Consider the following 24,392-nt stretch of genomic DNA (forward strand, 5'->3'; position numbering starts at 1 on the left):
ACAAACTACCAGGTGAACTGTGAACACAGAAAGCTTGGTAACATTCTGACAAAGCCTGACCTTTCCTGAACCCTGTGGTATAAACCAAAGCAGCACTATTGTAATGTAAACCTGACCAGTTTGTTTTGGGCTCCCCTCTGTAGGGACCACAGTGAGGAACTGGACTGTAAACCGCTACTTGTGTTTGATGGAGATATTTCCCAGGGCTAAATAGTCCCTAATAAAATTCACTTGTTGTTGACGTGGTGAATTTTTTTAAAGACTTTATGTTAAATAGCCCCCAACACATCCACAAATGAATACATTTTATTTTAAAATACATGTGATTTTAAGTGGAATCGTTCAAGCAGGCATGGCTTCGAGACAAGCCAAAGGGAAACTGCGCGGGAGAGGGACACAGAGGTCTGCAGAAGGGCCAGGAGAAATTTGCCATGAGGTATTCCAACTATTTTCATTTGTTTCTGTTAAGTCACTTAGGTCTCAGCGCCAAACGCACTTGAAAAAATAAGGGAACAGAAAACAGCGGACACTTACACATTCCTTACTGTACATGAGCTGGAGATTCCCACTTTCTCCCCAGAGCTCGTGGCTCATGTCCGTGGGCGTCAGATGGCTGAAAGCGTGCCGCTCATCGCGGTGAGCAGATTAGACTTTATCTTACGGCACAGCGCTTTAATGTGCGCAAAGGCCAAATGATTAAAGTTGGGGAAACGGACAGATAAATAGGTAATCACCGCTAAATAATACCAATACTGATTCAATTACACAAGAACTAAATCAAGAGAGCAGCATAACTCCCACGCACGGGATTGGCACACAAAAAACAATTATACCTGGCACATTTAATATCGAAGCAGCAGCGTATTAAACTTTATTAAAAGCACCCACGGTCCTTTATAACCTCAACATCAAACATGCAACATGAAAAAAATAGGAGGGGGGTGTTACAGAGAAGCTATTTTATTTTAACAACAACCAGAAAAAAAATATTTACCAAGCTAATTCAATGACAGGAAAGATATTTATGCCGTCACCTCGTCTCAGATATGTGTGTTGAAACACACTGCTGTAACTGCCCAGTCGTTTCGACAGCGTATTGAGTTGATAGGGGTGTCGATTGCCCTGTCCATCATCCACCCCCTCACCCATCACCCGGCCCACCCTTCATCTTCCCCCTTCCTCCTCCTCCCGGCTGTTTGGAGCTGTCAGGGAAGCAGCCTATAAAATCAAACGAGACAAGGCTGCGAAGAGACCGCTGGTACCGAGGAAAGACGGTGCAAGTACTGCCCTGCTCACGGAAAACTTTTTGTCTGGCCGAAACTCGGATGATTCTCAACAGCGGACGTTCACATCTAACGACAAAGGACGTTTTGTTATAAGGAGGAAACGTTTTATTCCCTCTCATTACTGTAATTCCCGGTTTAAAGGAGCCGGTTTCTCGGAAGTTTTTGAAGGGAGTCCTTTGCGGAGGTTTGTGATGCTGCTTCCCTGCGCACTCCACTCCTTGCTTTGCGCGCTGAGCTGCGCGTGGTGGCTGCACGGAGGAGCGGCCTCACGGCTCAAGTCTCCCTCTCTGCCCATCCAGCCCGAGAGAGAACCGCTGCCCTTCAAAGGAACATCAGGTATGTTGTTTTTGGAAACGTAAGAAAAGCCACGTAAGAAAAGCGGTGTTGCAGAATTGAGCTGGCAGCTGGAGTATACTCGTTTTTTTTTTTTATACCAGCAATAGCTATAAAAATGGCCGCACGCTTTGAAAGCCTCTGAAGAAGTTGGCTACCTAAGCTGCATTTGTTAGCATCAGTTTCAGGCTTCCAAATCAGATAACCCCTGCTGTGTAAACAGTTTGTGACCCAGGGGGCAGCACTGAGCAGCAGCTAATTAACAATTTAAAAGTTTTGTTTGTTTTAAAACTTTTGTTATTAATTATTTCTTTTTTTATATGAAGAATGTATTTAAAAAATGTGCATAATTTGATATAAAATTACTTACTGTTAAAATGTCTATTTTTCCGTGAGTTGTTTCGTGGGTGTGGGGTTATGACCCCAGTTCACCCCTCTAGCTGTGCACGCGACAGCAGCGCCGATAGCGGAGCTAGCTAACATTTAAAGACCGTTAAATCTCGACATTTAAAAGTTAGCTTTTTCCGCTGCAGTAGTACACAGTCGTTTTTTTCTAGTTTCCTCTCCCGGTTCCAGGTTGCTTCATGTGTAAACCAGCGGCAAACATGTGAGTCATAACCGCAGTCGATGTCTTTTGATTCATATGTGAAAGCCCCTTCGTACATAAGCTTGCCGCGGTTTTTATAAGGTAACTACTCTGGAGCACAGAGCAGCGGGAACTCCACGTTAACCACCCCGTTATAACGTGTAATTTCATGTTGGAAACTCAAATCAATCGACTTTCCATTACAACCGCTGGCTCCTCGGAGCCTCCTCCTCTATTTGAGCGCAGCGCGGAGTGGCGAGGCTCTCTGTTTGGCTCTCCCTTTAACTCGACTGGACTGTTTAAAGTGTGCAGTAACTTTAATGAAAGAATAATGCGAACCAGCTTGGTAGCCGTGAGCGGGGGAGAGCCATCAGCTCGAGTGAAGCTGGCCAGGGTAACATCAAGTTTGTGCGTGCACACACCACATACAGTCACCCTAACCAAAAATAATTATAATACTCCTGCGGTAACTCGGCGTGACAAACACTTAATTATGAGTGCAGCCTAGTAATAACAACACTGAAAGCTATTTTTATCCCCTGTAACATCAATATACAGCCCCGTCCCTACATATTAGGACATGGATGTGTATTTTATAGCCGTAGCTCTGCTCCAGCACACTGGGTTTAAAGTGAAAGGCTCACATGTTCTGCAAGAGTGTTGGAGTTCCTTCGCATCCACTTTGGGCAAAATATGGGAAGAGTTGCAGCTCATTGTTCACTTTCATTTCAAAGTAGACTGAACTCATCATGTACTGTAAAAATCCTTTTCACTAGAAGTTCAGTATACTGTATAATCTTTATAATATGCCCACTGAATTAATTAAGACGTGTGTGTGTTTCTGGGGAATCTGGGAATCTCTGATAAAAGTTTGAGTGGAACTTCTCTCTGGATCATTTAGGTCAGACAGGATGCAAAGCTCGAGTTCCAAAATTTGAGGCATCCAGGGAGTTTTGGTAGCTTCCAGCAAGTCTGGGCAGTGAGCTCATGTGTGGGATTTATTTGTTTTTAAGTATGCAAATGGCACTCGTGGTCTGGTATCTGTGGTTTGTCATAAAAATGAGTTAGTCTTTTTCTTGCTATTAAAGTGGAGTATTATCCTTATTTTTTAAGTTGTGTGTTTTTTATTTTTAAATGTTTTAATTTTTTATTACTAGAACTTACTAGAATAGCTTTGCATGATATTCCGTTCAATATAATCCTTATTTGCCTTATGCTCGGCCTTGAAAACATTGCCCATGTTTAATATGAGGTTCCACCACTTATAACAGAACATAGTAGGAAAACTCTAAATATCAGAAAGTCCAGCTTATCTTTTAAAATGTATTTTTTTAAAAGTTTTTTTGTTGTTGTTGTGTTCCCTAATTAATTTTGGCATATCTCAAAAAGAAAAACATTTTTTAAGCATATCGTTTTGCTTTTCTAATCAAGTTCTTTATTTTGGAAAGAGCCAAAGAAATGAGGTTGTAATCGCCTAATTTTTGCTGTGTGTAATCAACACCGTTTGCATTGCAGGATGCTCATTTGGAGGTCGCTTTTATTCCTTGGAGGACAAGTGGCACCCAGACCTGGGGGAGCCCTTTGGCATCATGCACTGTGTCCAGTGCCACTGTGAACCTGTAAGTTTTGGCTTAGTGTGATCTCACTCCACATGTTGTGTTTGACTTTTTTCCCCTGCAGTAAGCTGTAACTCCAGGTGAGCTGACTAATGTGTGTGTGTTTGTTTTTATTTTTCTCTGGCAGCAAAAGAGTCGCCGTGGTAAGGTGTCGGGAAAGGTAAACTGCAAAAACATAAAACAGGACTGTCCGGCCCTGGACTGCGACAATCCCGTCCAGCTGGCGGGTCACTGCTGCAAAACCTGTCTTCAAGGTAATCATCCTCTCAGCTCAAATGCTGCTCTCAGCTTTTGTAGATGTCAAGCCATTCTAGTAGTCCTAAACACACGAAAAACAGGCAGCTGAATAAACAAGCATGAACATTCTTAATTCAGTAAACAAACTGTATGTGGAGAGAGCAGTTGTTTCCCCCCTTTTGTCACAAGAGCAATTTTTTCAACTTTCTTTTTGTTTATTCCGTTCAACTTCTATTTCTTTCTTTTTCTTCTTCCTCTCTATAACTTTTCCTTGGTTGTTGTTGTTTTTCTTCCCTCCTTGGGTAAGCTTGTTCGCCGTCAGAACAGCTGCTGAATACAATGAGCGAGTCAATTGATTTTCCATTCAGCCGCATCAAATGGACATTTTCTCCAACCAGTCTCAGCTGAAAGCACCACCCACCTATTTAGCCTCATTCTCACATAGTCACTTACCTTGTCTGCACACTGCTGCGCACACAGTCTCACCCTATTAGGGAGTCAGAGCTGCTTTACACATGGTCACACACGCACGCACACACACAAAGGGTGGGCCTTCATGCTGCAGTGTTATTCTCCATGGGTGTTTTTCTCCATGGCATGTGTGGTAATGGAATGGAAAGTAAAGGTAAAACACTGTGGAGACACTGTGTGTTTATATATGTGTGTGCGTGTCTGTTGTGGTCAAGCTTTAAGGAAAAGGTTGAGTGTGTTTGTCTTAGCTTTGGCAACCTTGCACCTGGTATATTTATGTAAGTGTTGGAAAATGGTGGGTGTATAAGTGTGTGTGTGAGCACCTGAGCATGTAGTATTACCAACTGGGGAGAAGTGAGAGTGATGCTGCCCAGAAGGGCTTCAGCGTGCCCAGTAGAGCAGTGGAATTATGAGATTGGAGATGAGTTTTAGGTGGTGTGTGTGTGTGTGTGTGTGTGTGTGTGTGTGTGTGAATCACACAGCAGACAGTCCAGTTGAGTTCCTCAGGGAAAAAAAGCCTTGGTGAAATAGCGTTTGAGTGAGTAAGAGGCAGTGTGTGGATTGCTTTCTCAAAGAACATATCAGAGAGGCTGTATTTGGCTGAATGAGCAGGGCTTTATGTGTCACTTTTTGTCTGTGTGTGTGTGTGCAAAGCAGCGAAGGCCACACATAGCATCAGGAGAGTTTGTGTGAAACAGCAGGTCATTGTTAGGATCGCATGCCAGTGTCGCTCCCAATTCTCCTTAAACTCCTCTGCTGCAAGAGACAACCTCGTGCTGAGAAACAAGAAATAAGTGGCGTCTGACGTCTTCTGCCTCATTTGTTTCCTCCCGTCTCTGCTCATTCTTCTGGAATTTCTACCTGCCATGATCAGCCTAGATTTGTCACTGTCCGATCCCTTTATCCACATGCTTCGCACTCCATCCATTCTTAAAACACAGCAGCCAGTGTTTTATTGTCATGTGTGAACCAGACTTTGGCACAATGTGTTTTCAAATGTTTGTCTTTATGCTGTTTATCTTGCCAGGTACTGACACTGTTTCAAAGGCAGATGCTGAAAGAAATCTCAGTACCATAAAAGTAGTTAATAGCAGTTGGGGTTTTTTCCAGAGTTTGATGACTTGGCTTCACTTATGCAAGAACTTGTGGCTCAAATAAGAGCTCTTTTACTCTGGCGTGCTGTGTGCAGTTCATATGACTTATCATCCTGAAGTATTTCACAAGTCAAAATAAACACCTTAAGTTAATGTTTCTTATTCGTATTTAGTTGAGTTACACCACATGTTTATTTACATCATTTTCTTACTTTTGTATTTACTGAAGTGGGATAAGTCACACACTGTCCGATTTTGACACGTTGACTTTACTTAAAAATATGCAGACTCATTGCCTCCAAAAGAATATACCAATTATAGTATATCAAATAAAAAAAAACTTGATTTAACTTTTTTTTTAACTTTTGCACTCTTATTATACACAGGATTTATATTATGTGTTAAAAGACAAACATCTTATTTTTCTTCCCATGCATGTGTCCTATTCATGTGTTATTGGCTAACCCTTTAGAGTGTTCTTAGCCACACAAACAGTGGAAACCACATTACACATCCACAAGAAGACTAAACATAACCTAACTGAACTTATTCCCGTGAGAAAAAGTACAAATGAAATAAATGCAGGCAAAGAGTACAGATAACTTAATTCTACCTTCATTCTTCATTTAAACTTTTTTCAAATTTACATGCTTATATTATCATTGAAATTACACAAGGTCATTACTTACATTTGCAGTGTATAGCCAGTGTACATTTCAATACAGTAGTTTGGGAAACTGTCTATTTGCTTATACACTATTTGACAGTAATTTACAGATTCTTTTAGTGACTTTCAGTGTTTTTATTTTATTTTATAGGTGGTAAAAAACAGATTGACTCTGTGCTGAACTCCTTTGAATATTTCCCCCGAAAGAGCAAAGAGCGAGAGGAAGAACTCCACAAGTCATACAATGATAGATCCTACCTGAGCTCTGAGGACGTGGGGCCTGGGGAGAGCCGCACAGGTACATATGGAGCACCTGCTTACAAATAGACAGAATTGTCCTGAACACACATGACACAGAGCCTGAATAAAACACTACAGCTCATGAAACATTCTGTTGTGGTGCAGACTTTGTAGCAGTGCTGACAGGACTGAAGGACTCGTGGCTGCCCAGCTCCAGTGGAGTTGCCAGAGCTCGCTTTACTCTGACCAGAAGCAGCCTGACCTTTTCCATCACATACCAGAGGTGAGACTCTTTGCTTCTCTTCAGATGTCGTTCTGTTCTTTTTTTTAAAGATCAGGTACGCTAATATCAGTGCCTGTTGCTAACTATTCCAGCGCCTTTCCAGCTTATTCCAAACAAACCTCCTGTGTTAATATATTTTTATTTTTTGTAAAAACAAACTTTGTTTTTTGAGTAGCAGTCAGTATAATAGAATATAAAACTGGAATTGGTGAAAAAAAAAGATTTATTTTCAATAAATTAAAAGTTTGTCAACTTTTCTGCCTGCATTTCGCTTACATTTCCCTCTGGCTTTCCAGAATGGGCCATCCCACTAAGATTGTCTTCCTGGACTCAGATGGGACCCCTGCTTTCGAGTACAGAGTCCCCAAGGGAGACTCCGACATGGTAAGAATAGAAAATCATCTCCTCACATCCTGTTACATGTGCGTGAGTGCTCCTGGACAGAAAGGGAAACTAAGCACCGGTGTAATGAGCACTCACCCTGCCACTTCTTCACTCATAACTCACTCTGCAATAATAAACAATAAACACACTCGCTGACAGCCAAATACACATGCGGTGACACTTCTTCTCTGTTCCATTGCCCATTCTTAAACATGACAGAGTCAGCCTGATTGCGGTTAGCATCAACACGTGGCCGTTCAGGTTTTTAAGGTTAATAGCAGGCTAGCATTATCCAGATAAATCAGTAAACTGATATGTTGATGTAACAGTATTAAATGTGCATGCATGTCCATATGCTCCTCGAGGTCTGACTCTTGTCACTAAGCATCATTTCCCATCAAAACACACACATCTCCACTTTCCATTTCAGACCTGAACTGCCTGCTCAGTGAGGCAGGAGCCCCCTAAATGCAGGTCCCAGAAATTGGGCCTGTTATTATTTTTAGATAAATGGCAGCGTCAAGCGCCAGAGGACCTTAGAGAAAACACTCTGGCATGAGAAAAGGAAGGGGGTTTTGCTTAAGCAAAACTTTGGGGAAAGAGAGGATTTTTCACATGTTACATCACTGCTTAGCAGGGGGACAGAGAACATCGCTAATTAAAATGGAGATTACCCCTGAACTCTTGAGTTATGAGGCACAGGCACAACGCCACATTTCTTCCCTCTGCTCTCAGGGAGAGGTTTTATGTTGAAGCTTTGCAGCCCAGGATTGAGAATACAATGGTTGGATGTATTCAACAGATGTGCCTGTGGTGTCTGATATGTGTTTTTGCCACATGCATGCTATCCTGAAGAAGTATAAAATGATTTCCATCTTTTAAGCACCTACCTGCTTCTGTGTGTGTAGATCTGTGGAGTATGGAAGAACGTGGCTGAGCCTCTACTGCGACAGCTGCAGTCTGAGCAGATGCACATCAGTATGTCCACGTCCACAGGCCAACGAGACGAAGTGGAGGGAAGGATCATCAAACACAGAGCACTGTTTGCTGGTGTGTATCCATGTGGGATGCTGTAGCTCTCTAATGGCTCATTTTTTTTTGAGACATGTGTACGCCTTTGTCTTTGTGTCACAGTACACAAGAAGCCCAATATTTACAAAGCAGCAGAGCCGTGTATATTTTCATGTAATCTTAAAAGGCTTCGCGTGGATTAATGTAGCTAAAATGTGCCGGCTTTGTTTACAAGTCCTGTAAGAGAATGCAGATCTAATGTGCACATGTGTTACATACAGAGACATTCAGTTCAATACTGACGTCAGAGGAAGAGAATTCAGCCATGGGAGGCATTGCTATGTTGACGCTGAGTGACACTGAGAACAACCTCCATTTCATCCTCATCCTGCAGGGCCTCATCCAACACAGAGATAGAGGTGAGAGGAAGGAGAAAGTTCACTTGAAATCTTTCTATAAATGTAGATGCATTAATATGAAAGTCAAGGAATGTAAAAGAGTGACACTGAGACAACTCTGTCTCTTCTCAGACCCCATTTTGGTGCCCATCCGAGTCCAACTGTTGTGCCGGCAGCACATCCTGAGAGAGATCCGAGCCAACATCACGTCTCATGTGAGTACCCAGCTTGGTGTAGCCACCATTTCACACCTCGCAACACTCCTTTTTAAGACTCACTTCTTCTTCATGTTTCTTCTGGGAAATTATTTAAAAATGTTATTTTTAAATAATGCATCCATCCGTAAGTGACAGGTAGTTACTGTGCATATTGAGGGGAAATTTTTAGTTTAATGTCACAGTTTCACAAAATATTTGGGTATTATGCTGAAAATTAAATGAAAAAGAACTGAATAAAATGCCAGATTTTGAAAAATGTTGACAGGTATTATATTTTGTACTCAAAAAGAGCCATAGATGTTCTTCAATCCATCACCAAGTAAAATAAGTGGGCACTTTGGGTAAAGTAAAATAGATGTATTTATATCTGAGACAGACTAAAAGTTAAAAGGTGACTGGGGGAGGAGCAGTGTTGTTTTCACTAAAAAACTTAGGACACAGAACATCCCACGCCTCCTTCTCTCAGAGATGGATGTGGTTTTGTCACCACATCCTAGTTATGTTGCCACTGCCGCTGCTCTGATCACAGAAAAGACAAGACTAAAAAAAAAAACTGGATGGAGAGGAAACTAGAGGGGAGAAAGTTAGCAAGTAGTTTTGCATGAGACAGATGTGAGACGTCTGGGAGACGAAAAGAGGGGAGGGTAGGAGGGAGGTAAAGAGGATGCACTGCATACACACTCCTCACACATGTCAGTGGTTAGTGGTCTGCGGGGCTGAGATGGATGGAGGGAGGAGGAGGAGGAGTGATGAAAGGCGGGCCTGTTTTTAATTCTGCCAGGAATTGCGTGAAGGGCCGATGCACCTCTCTTTCTCTGAGAGACTGTCCATGAAAAATACACGCAAAACACACACTTTAACTATGAATTACATATCATACACTATTTCTAGCTGGGCAATGATGATGAAGATAATTGGCTTTATTTGTACAACACATTTCCTCCTCTCTCATAATTGTGTCCATTCACCCCCCCCACCCCCCGCCATTCCCACTCTGTTTTAGCCCCTCGCTGTGTGGATTTATGGTACATGTATATTTATATTGAACTGCGGCCCCACAGGTCATAAAAGTAACATTTCTCCAACACTCGTGTGCATCTGTCCTATTAATCCAACATTTTTCAACGTCTTCTTGGAGACCGGTCAGCCTGCATTAAATCTAATTTCTCTCAGTATGAAACTTTTTAAGGCAATTCAAGCCATATTTTTTGCCTCAAGTTTTAAGTGTGCATGTATGAGTGGGGGCAATTTTAAATCTGTGTTCTTTCTGTAAGAAAGCCATTTGTGCCTTTGATGCGTTCTGACTTCGTGATTCCTTTCTGACTGCCCTATTTATTTTATCTTAAGCCAATTTCACTGTCTTTCGGCTTTTGTTTTTGCTCTCTGTGCTGCAGATCACATTTTAATTGTCCCAAAATGAAGAAACTTTTTTTATTTTAGCTGGTAACTGGTTTAAATAAGTTGAGGTTTCATTACTCTGGTAACATGCCAGTGTTGAACCAACATCCTGTCAACAACATCCAAAAAGGCATAATGTGACATTTTTATTGCTAGCATTTGAAAAGGCATTTGTTTTAAGAGGAAAATGGTTTTATATTTATCCACATTTAACTTTTCGTACTTTTCAATGTGTGCAGGATCCGGACTTTGCAGAGGTGCTGACAGATCTGAAGAGTCGTGAGTTGTTCTGGTTATCTCGCGGTCAGCTAGAGATCGCTGTGGCCGCCGAGGGTCAGGATCCCAGGCAAATCTCAGGTTTCATCACAGGCAGAAAATCTTGTGATAGTAAGTATTTACTGCAATCGGTCCATCCTCGCCTACATGTCACCAGCAGTGTTAAGGCACCAGACAATGAGGCTGCTGGTTTGCTGCTCGTCCATCTGTGGACTGTTTTTGTCATTCACCTCTATAAATACTTTTTTTCTGTCTGGGTTCTTTCAAGTCTTATCGCTGGGGGAAAACCATGTTTACAGACCTTCTGTTTGACTTGGTGGCCCACCAAGACTGTTTGCATGTGTGTGTGTGTGTGTGTGTGTCTGTGTGTGTGTGTGTGCGTGTGCGCGCGGGGAATGGCTGGAGGAATGTTGTGGACAGCTTAATCGTCTGAAACAGTTAAAGCATGCACACAGTCTTTCAGTGCAATGCATATTTGGACATTTCACATTAGCGTGAAACATTTATTGTAATACACAGACACATATGTATGAAGATGCTGGTTTGTAACATATTTACACTCACATAGTCACTCACACAGTTGCACTGCCAAGGTCACAGTCTGCAGGACGTGGGTTTCCCTGCCAGTGTTCCAGTCCTGTGATTAACAGCTTGATATTATGTCTGAAGAATTCAAACCCAATCCCCCCCTCCTTCTCACTTTTTCCCACTCTCATTCCCACTCTCTCTCCCTTCATTTCTCTATCCCATCATCTGCTGTCCTCTTTGGCATCTTTCCTCTTCTCTGGCTTCTTTCTGTCTGTGTCATTTTCAGACGTTTTTCTCAGCACTCTTCTCTCTTACTCATTCCCTTCTGTCCTCTCAGCCCACTCTTTTAAGCCTTCTGCATTCAGCCAAGGTTACCTCATTTTGAAGCTTAAATCTTGGGTGGGTTATTGTATGCATGTGTGTGTGTGTGTGCACGTGTGCTAACATATATGTATTTGGCCTGAGTGCCACACAAGCAGACACGCCTCTTGACTAGTTGTCCAATTTAAACTGCCCTCTCAATGACTCTTTTTCAGTAAATGGATAAAATCATGGGTATGTGGCTGTAATATTTTTTATTCTCAGAAAACTTGAATGTGACAGATTTTAGATAAGTAGTGTGAGCAGGAATGTGCTCTGAAGTGGACTTTTGATATGAATCTGTCTTTCTCTGGCTCAGCTATTCAGAGTGTGATGTCCAGCAGTGATGCATTGATCCCAGGGAAGACGGGAGGTGTGGGATCTGGTATCTTCAACCTCCATGATAATGGAACGCTGCAGTACCAGGTATGGGTCTGCTCACTTTTGCAGGGTTGTTGTTGTTCACAAATGTGTCTTGCAATACATATTTTGACTGGATTTGACTCAAATTTTATTTGAGTGTTGCAAGAGGTCCAGCTGCATTTCTGTCAAGGTACTTTAGTCAAAATAGGATTATTATTTCCATGTGGTTTAGTGTGACTCTGTTCTGGGGCCTCCCCACCCTGTATGTTTCCATGTATACATGGAAAGCATAAACACAGAGAGATCAGTAGTAACCCTCACCCTTAGAATAAAACAGGCAACACTGACAGTGATTAGACTTCAACCTTTCTCTCTCCTCTTCTTCAGGTTCAGGTCACAGGGCTCACCAGCGATGTTGTCAGCCTCACCATCGAGTTGAAGCCACGTAGGAGAAACAAGCGCTCCATCCTGTGCGATTTAACGCCAGAGTTCAGCAAGGCCACGGGGCAGGCGATAGGAAGCTGGAGCCGCCTGGAGGCCCGACACATGCATATGCTGCTGCAGAATGAGCTCTTCATCAATGTCGCAACAGCACACAGCCAGGAGGGGGAGCTGCGGGGGCAGATCAAGGCCCTCCCTTATAGTGGCCTAGAGGCACCTAGACATGGTATACATTGATTAAGGTTGTGAAATTAATGTAAAAAACCATGCCAATATGCATGCAAATATTCTGAACTGCTTCCTTCTTCTTCTTCCAGAGTTGCCCACCCCTCTAGCTGGCCACTTTGTGTCCCCACCAGTAAGAACAGGTGCTTCTGGCCACGCCTGGGTGTCAGTGGACAAATACTGCCACCTGCATTATGAGATACTTGTTGCAGGCCTCAGCCAAACTGACGACCTGACGGTGAACGCCCGCCTCCACGGACTGGCTGAGATCGGAGAGCTAGATGATAGCACCCACATGAGGCTGCTCACTGGCTTCTATGGCTCAAAGGTACATCAGTGTACACAATAAATGTGTCCTTACGCACATCAGTGTATTTGGAGTAAAGAAGGCCACTCAATGTTTTTGTCTTTTGGTCTCCTCAAGGCTCAGGGAGTGTTAAAGGACATCAGTGTTGAATTACTGAAACATCTGGACCAGGGAACAGCCTTCATCCAGGTCAGCACCAAGCTCAACCCGAGAGGAGAAATACGAGGACAGGTATGTACAACTTTGGCGTGCTCAATTTGTGGTTTGTTTTTATTTTGGATTTTTTTAAAACAGGCACTTCAATCTCAGGTCATATATAAAAGATGAACCACTAAGATTTTCACATTTAGAAGTGTAATTTTGGATGTGTGCAAACGGGAGCTTCTTTTAGCAATCTAAAGAAGCCTTGTATTTGTGAGGTTGCGTGATTGCCCACTTAGTGCCTACTAGCCTACACAAAACAACACACTTTCACAGCCATAGCCCACAGCTGCTTGCAAAGCTAGCTGCAGCATTGCAGGTGTAGTTGTTGAACAATATGTTGTTTAACAGTTGAACTAAGAAGAGTGATCTCTCTCACACACTTGGAACAGAAGTATCCAGCTGTTTTAATAGGAAACAGGTCCAACACATAAACAGCCATCTGCTCAGGAGCACAAAAATGCTCCATTTAAGAACAATTAACTATAGATGACTTGACACCGGTTTTTAGTCAGCTGTGTCCAACATCACTCTTGCTCTAACCTTGCTTTCTCCTGTTTTCTTTTTTTTTCCATCTTTCTTGTTATTTCTCCCCCTCCCCCTTCTTCTTTTTCTTTCATGGCCTCCATGTCCATCTGTCGCTTCCTTTCTTTTCCTCACACATTCCCTCTCACCAGGTCCACGTGCCAAACAACTGCAAGTTTGGGACCAGGAGCGAGGCAGAGGAGGAGGAGGAGGAGGAGTTGGAAGACTTTCTGTCAAAGGACCCCGAGGAGCTAAAAAAAGACCCCCATACCTGCTTCTTTGAGAACCAGCACTACCCTCATGGTTCCAGCTGGACGCCCAACTATGACAAGTGTTTCTCCTGCATCTGCCAGGTTAACACCAGAAACACAAAAAAATGTTTTTTTGATGTTTAAATGAATCATTTTAATAGAATGTTAAAACATTTAAAAAGCAGGTCATGTAAAATTCACGTCCGTGTCAAATCTTTGTGGGCTTTTTTCTGTAGAAGCGAACAGTGATCTGTGATCCAGTCATCTGCCCGGCGTTGACCTGCTCCAGAACCATTAAACCGGAGGGCAAATGCTGCCCCATCTGTGATGGTGAGTTAGCCCGTTTTTAGTTCAGCATCAGGTTTCATACTGCTTTTTGTGGATCTATTTTATTCCCACAGCAATCATAAAGCTTCAAACTAATTCCTCCATTTCCTTTTTCCTGTACAGAGACGAAGGAGCTCAAAGACGTGAAAGTTCCAGAGAGGGTTGATGAACATCCTGAAGGTAGGGACCACTTCTTCTGTCTATAACTCAGCTCTTCTTTCTTTCTCATTCTTTAAAAGGGACCTTTTTTTTGCTCGTTTCCATCTCCTATAATTTTTTCTTAATCTTTACTTTAGTACTTCTGCGTGAGTTGAAAGAATACTGGGCCTTGACAAAGCTCCTCAGATTATTTGCTGAGTGAAAGTCATTTTAGCTCTGTTCCTCCTCTTTTTTTCAGTCAGCTTTTTTTCTGATTGGCTGCCCCTCATAAAAGAGATTAGAGCAACAGGTGGGTGGGGATTCTGCAGTTTTTGCCAGAGCTATGTGCCAGAGATGATCACATTAAGATCATATTGAGGATATCTGCTCTTACTAAACCAAAAATCAGACCAAAATGATCATTTAAAGGCTCTTGTACGTACACGAGTGTAAAAGATAAACTACCATAACAGCATATGTAAAAAATAAAACGTGTAACAGGTCTTCTTTCATTTTTATTTTGCCTTTATTTCTGCATGTCTCAGTGCTGCATTTTTTTCCTTCAGGGATTTTCTTACTGACTGTCCTCAGTAACCCTTTCTCTCTGTCAGGTTGTTACTTCGAAGGAGACCAGAAGATGCATGACCCTGGGACCACATGGCACCCCTTTGTTCCTCCTTTTGGCTACATTAAATGTGCCGTGTGCAGTTGCAAGGTAAATACATATCAATAAATCCCCTCACATCTGGCTGGCTTTACTTTCTGGCTCTTAATGGGTCATTTGTTTTGTATTAGAGTCCAAAGAAAGTGAAGCCTTAATACATTTCTCATCAGTTCTTTCTTGGGATATGTCCAAACTATTTATGTGGAAAAAGCAATAAGTCAGCTGCTGAAGTTAAAAATTGCTGCTGACCTCCTGCTGTTGGCTGTGTTTTATCCATAGGGATCTACAGGAGAGGTTCACTGTGAGAAGGTGACATGTCCAATGCTGACCTGCAGTCACCCAGTGAGACGTCACCCCACCGACTGCTGCAAGGTGTGCCCCCAGGAGGAGAGGACCACTGCAGCCCTGGAGCACAGTGACATGATGCAAGCAGACAGCCCCAGATACTGCAAATTTGGCAAGAACTACTACCACAACAGCGACAGCTGGCATCCCTGGGTGCCACTCTTTGGGGAGATGAAGTGCATCAACTGCTGGTGTGATGTAAGTAAATATGACACAAGAGGAAATTCTCTTACTTTACCAAAATGTTACTTTTATATTATTAATGGTTTTTCTGATACTTAATGGATGATAGATGATATTTTCATTATATAACTAAGGAAATGAATCATAGTTTCCAGAGAGTTCAGACTAAATGTATTCAAGATAACCGAATACAAGATCTGATAAGGAACTGAAGCCAGTAATGTGAATGTGCTGTGTGTGTGTGTGTGTGTGTGTGTGTGTGTGTGTGTGTGTGTGTGTGTGTGTGTGTGTGTGTGTGTGTGTGTGCGTGTGTGTGTGTGTGTGCGTGTGTTGAGTCATCCCCCAGTTTTGCTGTTCAGTATTTAAAGTACCTCTCAGCTCGCTGTATTGGTTAATCTGTTTGGTCAACTCTCACTATTTTCAACATCCTCATTTCCAGCTCCAGTGGGCAACAGCTGGTTTCGGTTAAGATCTCTAATAAAAACTTTGTATCCTACGTACTCATTCTAGCTTATGGAGTTAGTTAACTCTGTTAGCTAGAGTGGGTAGTGAAAATAGTGCTTAGTAGCTGAAAAGCCAGATAATCTGAAAAAATTATCAAAAAGGAGACCCAATTAATGCATTTATTCAGTGTTGAGTTTACAGCTAGAAAATACAGCAGGTATATCTAATGTTATCAGAGGAAACAAACAACCTTTACTGTCACATGTTGCTTATTTTCACAAATCCTTCCTTTTTCTCCACAGCATGGTGTGACCAAGTGTCAGAGGAAACAATGTCCACTACTGACTTGCTCCAACATCACCCGCACAGAGGGCTCCTGCTGCCCCGAATGTCTCGGTAAGCACACTCTCTTGACCTTTTGAAAGGTCGCTTTATATGTAATAAAACATCTGTGATGAGTGTAAATAGCTATTAATTACATGTAAACATCTGCACTGAAAGAATTTGCTTCTCGCTGGGTAACGTTGTACTTGGAAGCTGTTTCTGCACAGTGTTAGTGTAAAAGCACAACTTCCTGTTTCGTGGGTGCTCAGCACATTTTGCTTTTATCTATAGATGACAAAGAAGAAGATGACATGGTGATGAAGGCTCCAGACAAAAGACAAACCTGGAGACACCACTGATCCCTGAGCCTCCCTTATTCGTCCAAGATGGACAAAAAGCCAGAGCTGCTCTCTGAGGTCTTCCTTCCTCCCTCCCTCCCCTCCCCTGACACCCACCCTGTATCAGCTTCAGGATTGTAACGAGGCAACGTGGACACAGCGGGCCTGTAAAATGGAATAAAAGACTCAATAAGTGAAGGAATGTAAACTGCGGAGACGACCCACCAGCATTTACTTATATGCTGCCTTCATTTTCGTGCCTTGATCATGTGTTGGATTTTTAATTGTAATTTTTTTGGAAGCAGCTCAACAAAAAATGGACAAATGGTGTAAACAGATAACGCTGTTCAGTGTTCAGAAATCCAGCTGGACTTTTAAATGTTGGTAATATTGAGAGAGCTAGTTGTATTTGACTGACAGAGCTTCTTTGTGAAGCACAGCTTAAATCAGTGTGAATGTGTGCGCGTGCAAGTGTTTCCTTTTTTTTACCTGTAAAGAATATAAATAATAAGCAATACAAGATGTACAAGACAGTGAAGTTGGCAGGGTTTGAAAACTCTCTGCCACAGTCTGCTGCTTTCATTGTTGTGGTTCCACCCGCTGTCGCTCACGTACGGATCAGTGCTGCTCGACAGCAAGAGGTCTGAAACACCTCCAGTCGATCTCAGCGCTTCTCTGCTCTGCTCTGGTTATTCTTCTTCCTGTTTTGAATTTCAGTCAGATCTCATGATGCCCGTTGTCTTTGTTGTTTATGAATATGAAGCTTGTTTACATTTTGTATTTATTGAACAGTGTGAAAAAAAATAAAAAAAGATGTTTGTTGGTAGAAGCGGGCTGATAATCCCTCTGGTTTTTCATCATTTATACATCGTCATTTAAGGTCGGCAGGATTTTTATGCTGCTTTCCTCTCTGAGTTTCCCGGCACGTTCCTCTCCCACAGTGTTGGAGCTGTGGAGTGGGAGTGACAGACATGAGTGATTTGACTTCATCCTTAGATTTTGCTTTCTCTTTCTCCTCTGACCTCCCATTTCTGTCATTTAATTTCCTGTTTCTCATATTCCCTTTTATATTTTTCCTTTTGCTCCATCGGTTCTTTCTTTTTTCCTTCCCCTGGTTGTTTTCCACATCACTCACCACATGTGCTGTGTAATGTTTTGTCCCATACGTACCTCACAATAAAAAAGACACAGGCAGAGCGCAGACAGACCGGAACATAAATATATTTTTACAGATGTACACATGTACGAAACTCCTGAATCAGGAGTGCAGACACTGCCAAAGGGCATACAGAATTCTTTCCATTACACACACACACACTCACATAGAAATCTGCTGCTGCACTCTGCTGGATAAAGCACATTAATACACCAGAGGTGTGTGCTGAAAACAGCTGGTTGACCACACACCTGTCCACCTCCACTATGTTTGCCAGTCAACAGGGAACAGGGATTACTACACCACAGCCCGATCCAACCTGAAGAGAGGCATCAGAGAGGCAAAGGGGGACTATAGGAGGAGGATTGAGGACCATCTGAAGAGTAATACCAGCCGGCAGGTGTGGCAAGGCATCCAGCACCTAACCAACTATAAAATCAATCTCGGAGCTGCGGACGGTGACCTGGAGCTGGCAGAGGAGCTGAATATCTTCTTCGCCCGCTTTGAGACCAGGGTACCGGAGGTATTGGAGCCACAGCAGCAACACGCCACCCATAGCAGCACCACCCTCACCCTGGAAGAGCACGAGGTGAGGCGCATGCTGCAGGCTGTTAACCCGAGGAAGGCGGCGGGTCCTGATGGTGTGCCAGGTCGAATATTGAGGGATTGTGCAGAACAGCTGGCTGGGATCTTCACCAGGATCTTCAACAAATCCCTCGCACAGGCGACTGTCCCACTCTGCCTGAAGTCCTCCACCATAGTCCCCTTGCCTAAGAAGCCCCACATCACCGGCCTGAATGACTACAGACCGGTGGGACTCACCCCAGTGGTAATGAAATGCTTTGAGAAGCTGGTCCGCAGACACATCACAGCAGCCCTGCCCCGCAGCCTGGATCCACACCAGTTTGCCTACAGAGCAAACCGATCCACGGAAGACGCTGTAGCCACAGCACTCCATGCTGCATTAACTCACCTGGAAGAGCATGGTAGCTATGTGCGGATGCTCTTCGTGGATTACTGCTCAGCTTTTAACACCATCCTTCCACACAAACTGGTGGCCAAGCTACAAGACCTGGGGCTTCCATACAGCACCTGCATGTGGATCAACAGCTTCCTCTCGGGCCGTAGACAGAGAGTCAGAGTTGGCCATCACACATCCTCAGCCCTGAGTCTCAGCACTGGCTCACCCCAGGGCTGTGTGCTCAGTCCACTGCTCTACTCTCTCTACACACACGACTGCACTCCTCGCCACCACAGCAACATCTTTGTGAAATTTGCAGATGACACCACAGTGGTGGGGCTCATTACCAAGGGAGACGAGTCTACGTACAGAGACGAGGTGGAGCAGCTGACGTCATGGTGTAAGGCCAATAACCTCCTCCTCAACACTTCAAAAACCAAAGAACTCATAATAGATTTCAGAAGGAAAAAGGCAGAGATCCAACCACTATTCATAAATGGGGACTGTGTAGAAAGGGTGGCAAGCTTCCGCTTCCTGGGAGTCAATATAGAGGAGAACCTTTCCTGGAGTGTGAACACCTCCGAGCTGCTGAAAAAGGCCCAACAGAGACTGTACTTCCTGAGAATTCTCAGGAGGAATAACATCACACAGAGACTGCTGGTGTCCTTCTACAGAGCCACCATTGAGAGTGTTCTAACTTACTGCATATGCATCTGGTACACTAGCTGCACAGGGGCTCAGAGGAAAGCACTCCAAGGGATCATTAACACCGCCCAAAAGATCACTGGCTGCCCTCTCCCCACACTGGAAGTTCTACACAATGCCCACTGTTTTAAAAAGGCCCAAAACATCATAAAAGACACCTCACATCCTGGCCACTCCCTGTTCGAACTGTTGCCCTCAGGCAGACGGTACAGGGCAATCAGAGCAAGGACTAATAGACTCAAACACAGCTGTTATCCAACTGCAATAACACATCTGAATACTACAAAAAAATGTCCATCACGCCACTCTTGTGTTAATCTATGCACGGCCTGAAGCATGTGTGTGGGAATGTATGTGAATGTTTTACTGTTACATCTTATTAGTATTTTAAGTATTCTATTTTATTTATTGAATTTTATTGTTTTATTTATATTTTGATATTGCTAGGGATGATGCAATGATCGGGGACCATTCTTCATTTCGTTGTTCTCGTGACAATGACAATAAAGTTTCTGATTCTGATTCTGTGTTTTTCAGAGAGTAGGGATAGTGGAAGTCAAAGGTTAAGTATCCTGTGGTAGCCTGTGATCACACATATGAGAGGTGTGTGATTCCTGCACCTGCACGCATAGTAAGGCCATGTGTGAATATGATTTTCTAATAGAAATGACAAACATCCATTTTTCCAGATAGTTTTTTAAGCCTTGCTGTGGTATAGCTGTTTCGTCTGTCGCAGATGGGAAATATCTGACTATTTCTGGGATGAGTTATCATCCTTTTGATTACTCATAAACCCATAAATTCCAAATAACCTGGACTCTGGTCCCTTTTTTTCTCCTATGTGCTTAAATAGAACATAGATGACCTGCTGCTTTGAATTTCTGTCATTCATTCTGTTGTGATATTTTGATACCATAGTAGCATTTACAGGATATTGATATTATACAGAAAAGAGTTACTCAATAAGGCCCATCTACTAGTTGTTTTTCTCTTTCTCTCTGACCCAAGAATTAATGTGTAGGACTCACAAGCTGGTACCTCAAGGTCGAAAACACCACAGAGATGAGACCACTTCCTTACTCCCATCCTCCCTTTTTCTTTATCTCCTGGAAAAGGCTCGTTAAAGGCTAGGTGGTTTGTTTCAGAATTCACTAATGAAAGAACTCTGTATTTTATGTCTAGGAGTGTATTTTGCTGGGATGATCATAAATTGTAGCTGAACTGATAAACTACACACAGGATACTTCTTGGCTCACAAGGCAGGAAGACGTTTCCTTATTTGGTCTGTACCGGTTTGAACTGGGAAAGCTGACACACGAACCTTTTTTTCCTCTATATAAACTGTTATGTACTAAATAAACCTTTGAGTCGATTTGGGAAGACAACCTGAAGCAGTCTGTGTTTCCTTGTTCTCCCAAGCTGCTCCCGACGTCGTAACTAACCCAGCTGAATGGCATACCTGAGTGTTACTTTAAATAATTAGGAATCTTAGAAGGAAAGGACAGAACTCTGCTTATCGCTCACGCCACGGAGGAAACCCGGGACGGCAATTTCCTTCAATTTTGGTGTCAGAAGTGGGATGGCTGACAGAAGGTAAATACACGTCTTTCATATTTATATAAAGACCGTATTATACCTCTCTCAGTGATCGATCCATAAAAAAACGGGATATGCTGACGAAGTTTCACTTAGTGATCCAGAGAGATACACTGACGACTTCCTCAGTCCCCGAATAAAGTAAATTAACCCTTGTGTGGTGTTGGTGGACCCGCTAGAGTTGTGGCTTTCCAAATTAACACTATCAAACAATTTTATGTTAAATTACTATGAATTAATGTGCTTCTCGTTTTTCTTTTATATAAAATGTTATAAATAAATCAGTTATAATCAAGTGGAAAGACACAACACATTTATACGTAAAAAAAAATAATAATAATAATTAATTGTTTAATTTTTCTTTAAAAAAAAAAAAAAAAAAAAAAAAAAAAAAAAAAAACACGGGTCTCAAGGGTTAAAAGCAGTAAATTAAAAGCAGAAAGACACAGGGAGTTGCCTGTTGTTTTGCGAGGAGTTGCTCGCTAAGTGAGAGTTGCTCACCCAAACAAAAATTGCTAGCAATAAATTTAAAGTGACCTCAGCTGTGCCGCAGCGAAAATACTAACCTAAATCCTCCGAGCGTGTAAACCCCTCTGGAAATCACTGAACATGGGTCAGAATAATTCAAAAACCACAGACAAGTCCGATAAAAAATCAAAATTACCTGTAAAACCAAAAAAATTAAGTTTAAAGTCTCAAACAACAGCTCAGTACGACTCCCATTTCCGGTTACGTGTAACCCACGTCCACGAATCGGCGAAGATTTCCATGATTACGTATCCAGAACATGCGGGAGTGCTTATGTGACTGACTTTGTTTACAACTTACGGACTGTAAGTTCAATCCATTCTAATTTATTTCCGGAGCCTTATCCCGAACGATTATCGCCAGAAACCAGGTCAGTAGAAATGTTGAATATCATTTGTGATAAGAAAAGTAGTCTGCTTAAAAAGTCCTGTAGAAAATATGATAGAATGCCGCGACGTGATGCATCAAATGTTACCGCTATGGACAAAAGGACCGGAACCAGGCGTAGATACTTTTACATCAAATAAAACTAGTGCAGGCTCCAGCATAGAAAATAAATCTACTGCGGGAAAAGCTAGTCTTGCATGCTCAGCCATTCAGCCTACAGCCCCGCCGCCTTACGAAGATGAGACCGAATTAATAGTTGCTGCCGCAGCCGCATGCAAACAACGTCAGCGCTTTGATCCAACCAGCTTAAAAGACAGTGACAAAAAACCTGAATCATATGCAACGGATCTTAGCCATCTCTTTAAACAGGATCAGGAAAAACAATATATACGCCGCAAGGAAGAATTAGCAGAACATAAAAAAAAGAGAAAAACGTTTGAAAGAAGAATGTGAGGAACTTATGAAAAACAATTTAGACGTCTATGAAGAAAAACTTTTGCATCAGGCAGTGTCCACAATAGACACCCACATGAAACGCCACGATATCGTAGCTAGAGGTTTAGAGGTAGCTAAAGAAATACCTGTTACCCGAACTTTAATAAAGACTTATCTAAAAGGAAAAAAGGAAAAACAAAGCCGGAATGACAAAGGTCCTTACGCCAACACTCGCGGTAGTAAACAAACAGAACCAAAATCTAGTGACGTCAATGACACTTACCCCTTTATGATAATAGGAGATCAGTGTCGTATTCAGCCCCCTAAAATCTCAGAATTAGTGACAACTATTAAAGAGCTTCCCGATCCTCTTAAAAATCCTACAGCCTTTGTCTCTGCACTACAGAGAAGTACCAGATATCACCATTTGGGTGGTCCGGATTACAGGTACATATTGTGTCAATGCATTCCTGGAGTAACCGAGTCACAACTCATAAGAGAGATAGGTGAATTAGACCCAAAGCATGATAAAGCATCCACAACTGCAGAGTTTTTGTGGGTAAATAATGACAAAATCACCGATTTCTTTAAGAATCTAAAGAAATCCCTGCTAACAATGTCCAGAGACAAAATTGACTTAAATGCAGTAACTATGTGTAAACAGAAGCCTGATGAATCTATCCTAGTATTCATAAAACGCTTTATGCACTGTTGGACAAGCTAGAGGTGCAAATTTAGCTCAGTTTTCCAGCAGCCGCAGACACCCAGAGCAAAAATGAATTTGTGTATTTAATTTAACACAAAGGGTGAAATGTTTGCTGACACTGATAACAGCTTATGTTTTCTCTGCCCTATGTACCGACATGATGGAGAAGGAACATCCTCTGTGTCAGCTGGACCCTCAGCAGAGAATGAACTCAACATCCTTTTTGTCCGGTACTCTATGTCACACACTGTGCCAAAAAAAAAAAAAAAACGTGTACAGACGCCACTAACAGGTAATCCCATATCTGGGAGCCACACTTTTGTTTCTCTCACACTGTTCAACAACATGATAACTGCTCACACAAGTGAAGGTCAAACAGTGATTTTGTTACATAACTCAGACATAAGTTACGAAATATGTCGACACATAGATCTAACCTACCCTATCCACTGTACTATTTCTGCAGTTACATTGCCAGCTGAATACCAGAATATGACATTATGGTCAAAAAGTGAGAATGATATAGGATTTATTGACTGTACACTTTATCACGTACACCTATTAAAACACAACAAGCCAGTATATGTCAAGCAACATCCCATTTCTGCCGAAAAAGCCGCAGCCCTAGATGTCATGATAGGAGATTTATTGACTACAGGAGCAATAAAGCCCACACTCCTGTCAATCCTGTGCCAAAGCCTAACAAACCTGGCGTATGGCGTTTCATACAAGACTTAAGGCAAATTAATGCAGTCAACATTCCTCTGCCACCTCTCGTTTCAGATGTTCACAGCATATTGACATGCATTGCATACACATTTTACCGTGGTGGATTTATGCTCCGCTCCTTTTTCTCAGTACCTGTGCATGAAGACACAAAGCCGTTATTTGCATTCACACATAGAAATAAGCAGTACACTTGGACTCGTTTGCCCCAAGGCATGATAGACAGCTCTGCTGCTTTCTCAATGGTGCTTCACTCCTCCAGGGCTGCACCCTGATCCACATGTGGATGACCACCTCCTCTGTGCTGAAAGTGAAAAACTATGTCAAACTGCTACACACATGCTTCTCCAGCACCTCCAAAAGACTGGCCACAAAGCATCTGCAAAGAAAATGCAGTACTGTCAGACTTCTGTTCAATATTTGGGATTCACACTGTCTCACGGAAAACGTTCCATGACTGCAGACAGGGTCAAAGCTGTGACCTCCGTCCCTCGTCCCACTACACAGAAGGAAATGTTGTCCTTCCTGGGCATGGTGAACTATTGCAGACAGTGGATACCAGACTGTTCTTTTCATGACCACATTCTGCGTGACTGTTGTAAAAAAGACAAGCCTCCTCGAATACTGTGGTCCACAGAAATGACTGCCTCTTTCAATGCATTACAGGGAGTGCTGACTAGTGATGGGCAGATGAAGCCCCATGAAGCACTGAAGCTTTTCATCCAATTGG

General features: G+C 42.6%; 1 protein-coding gene across 2 annotated transcripts; it reads left to right on the forward strand.

Annotated features, from left to right (window-relative positions):
- Window positions 1-1,146: 1,146 nt before the first annotated feature.
- On the forward strand, window positions 1,147-17,291 carry chrd (chordin). 2 transcript variants are annotated; one of them, XM_004562844.3, is made up of 21 exons: window positions 1,147-1,622; window positions 3,721-3,824; window positions 3,949-4,075; window positions 6,442-6,588; window positions 6,696-6,813; window positions 7,110-7,197; window positions 8,106-8,247; window positions 8,490-8,627; window positions 8,739-8,821; window positions 10,462-10,609; window positions 11,706-11,812; window positions 12,137-12,416; window positions 12,508-12,743; window positions 12,840-12,953; window positions 13,601-13,801; window positions 13,936-14,029; window positions 14,150-14,206; window positions 14,776-14,879; window positions 15,108-15,371; window positions 16,103-16,196; window positions 16,416-17,291. In XM_004562844.3, exons 1-21 carry the CDS (start codon window positions 1,478-1,480, stop codon window positions 16,481-16,483), a joined length of 2,859 nt encoding a protein of 952 aa, XP_004562901.3. In that variant the 5' UTR covers window positions 1,147-1,477; the 3' UTR covers window positions 16,484-17,291. The 2 variants fall into 2 exon arrangements, with proteins under 2 accessions (XP_004562901.3, XP_004562902.3); XM_004562845.4 differs by lacking the exon at window positions 1,147-1,622 and adding an exon at window positions 2,096-2,226.
- Window positions 17,292-24,392: the final 7,101 nt, after the last annotated feature.

Source organism: Maylandia zebra, linkage group LG14, assembly GCF_041146795.1.
Source record: "Maylandia zebra isolate NMK-2024a linkage group LG14, Mzebra_GT3a, whole genome shotgun sequence".
In the NCBI taxonomy this organism is placed as follows: Eukaryota; Metazoa; Chordata; class Actinopteri; order Cichliformes; family Cichlidae; genus Maylandia; species Maylandia zebra.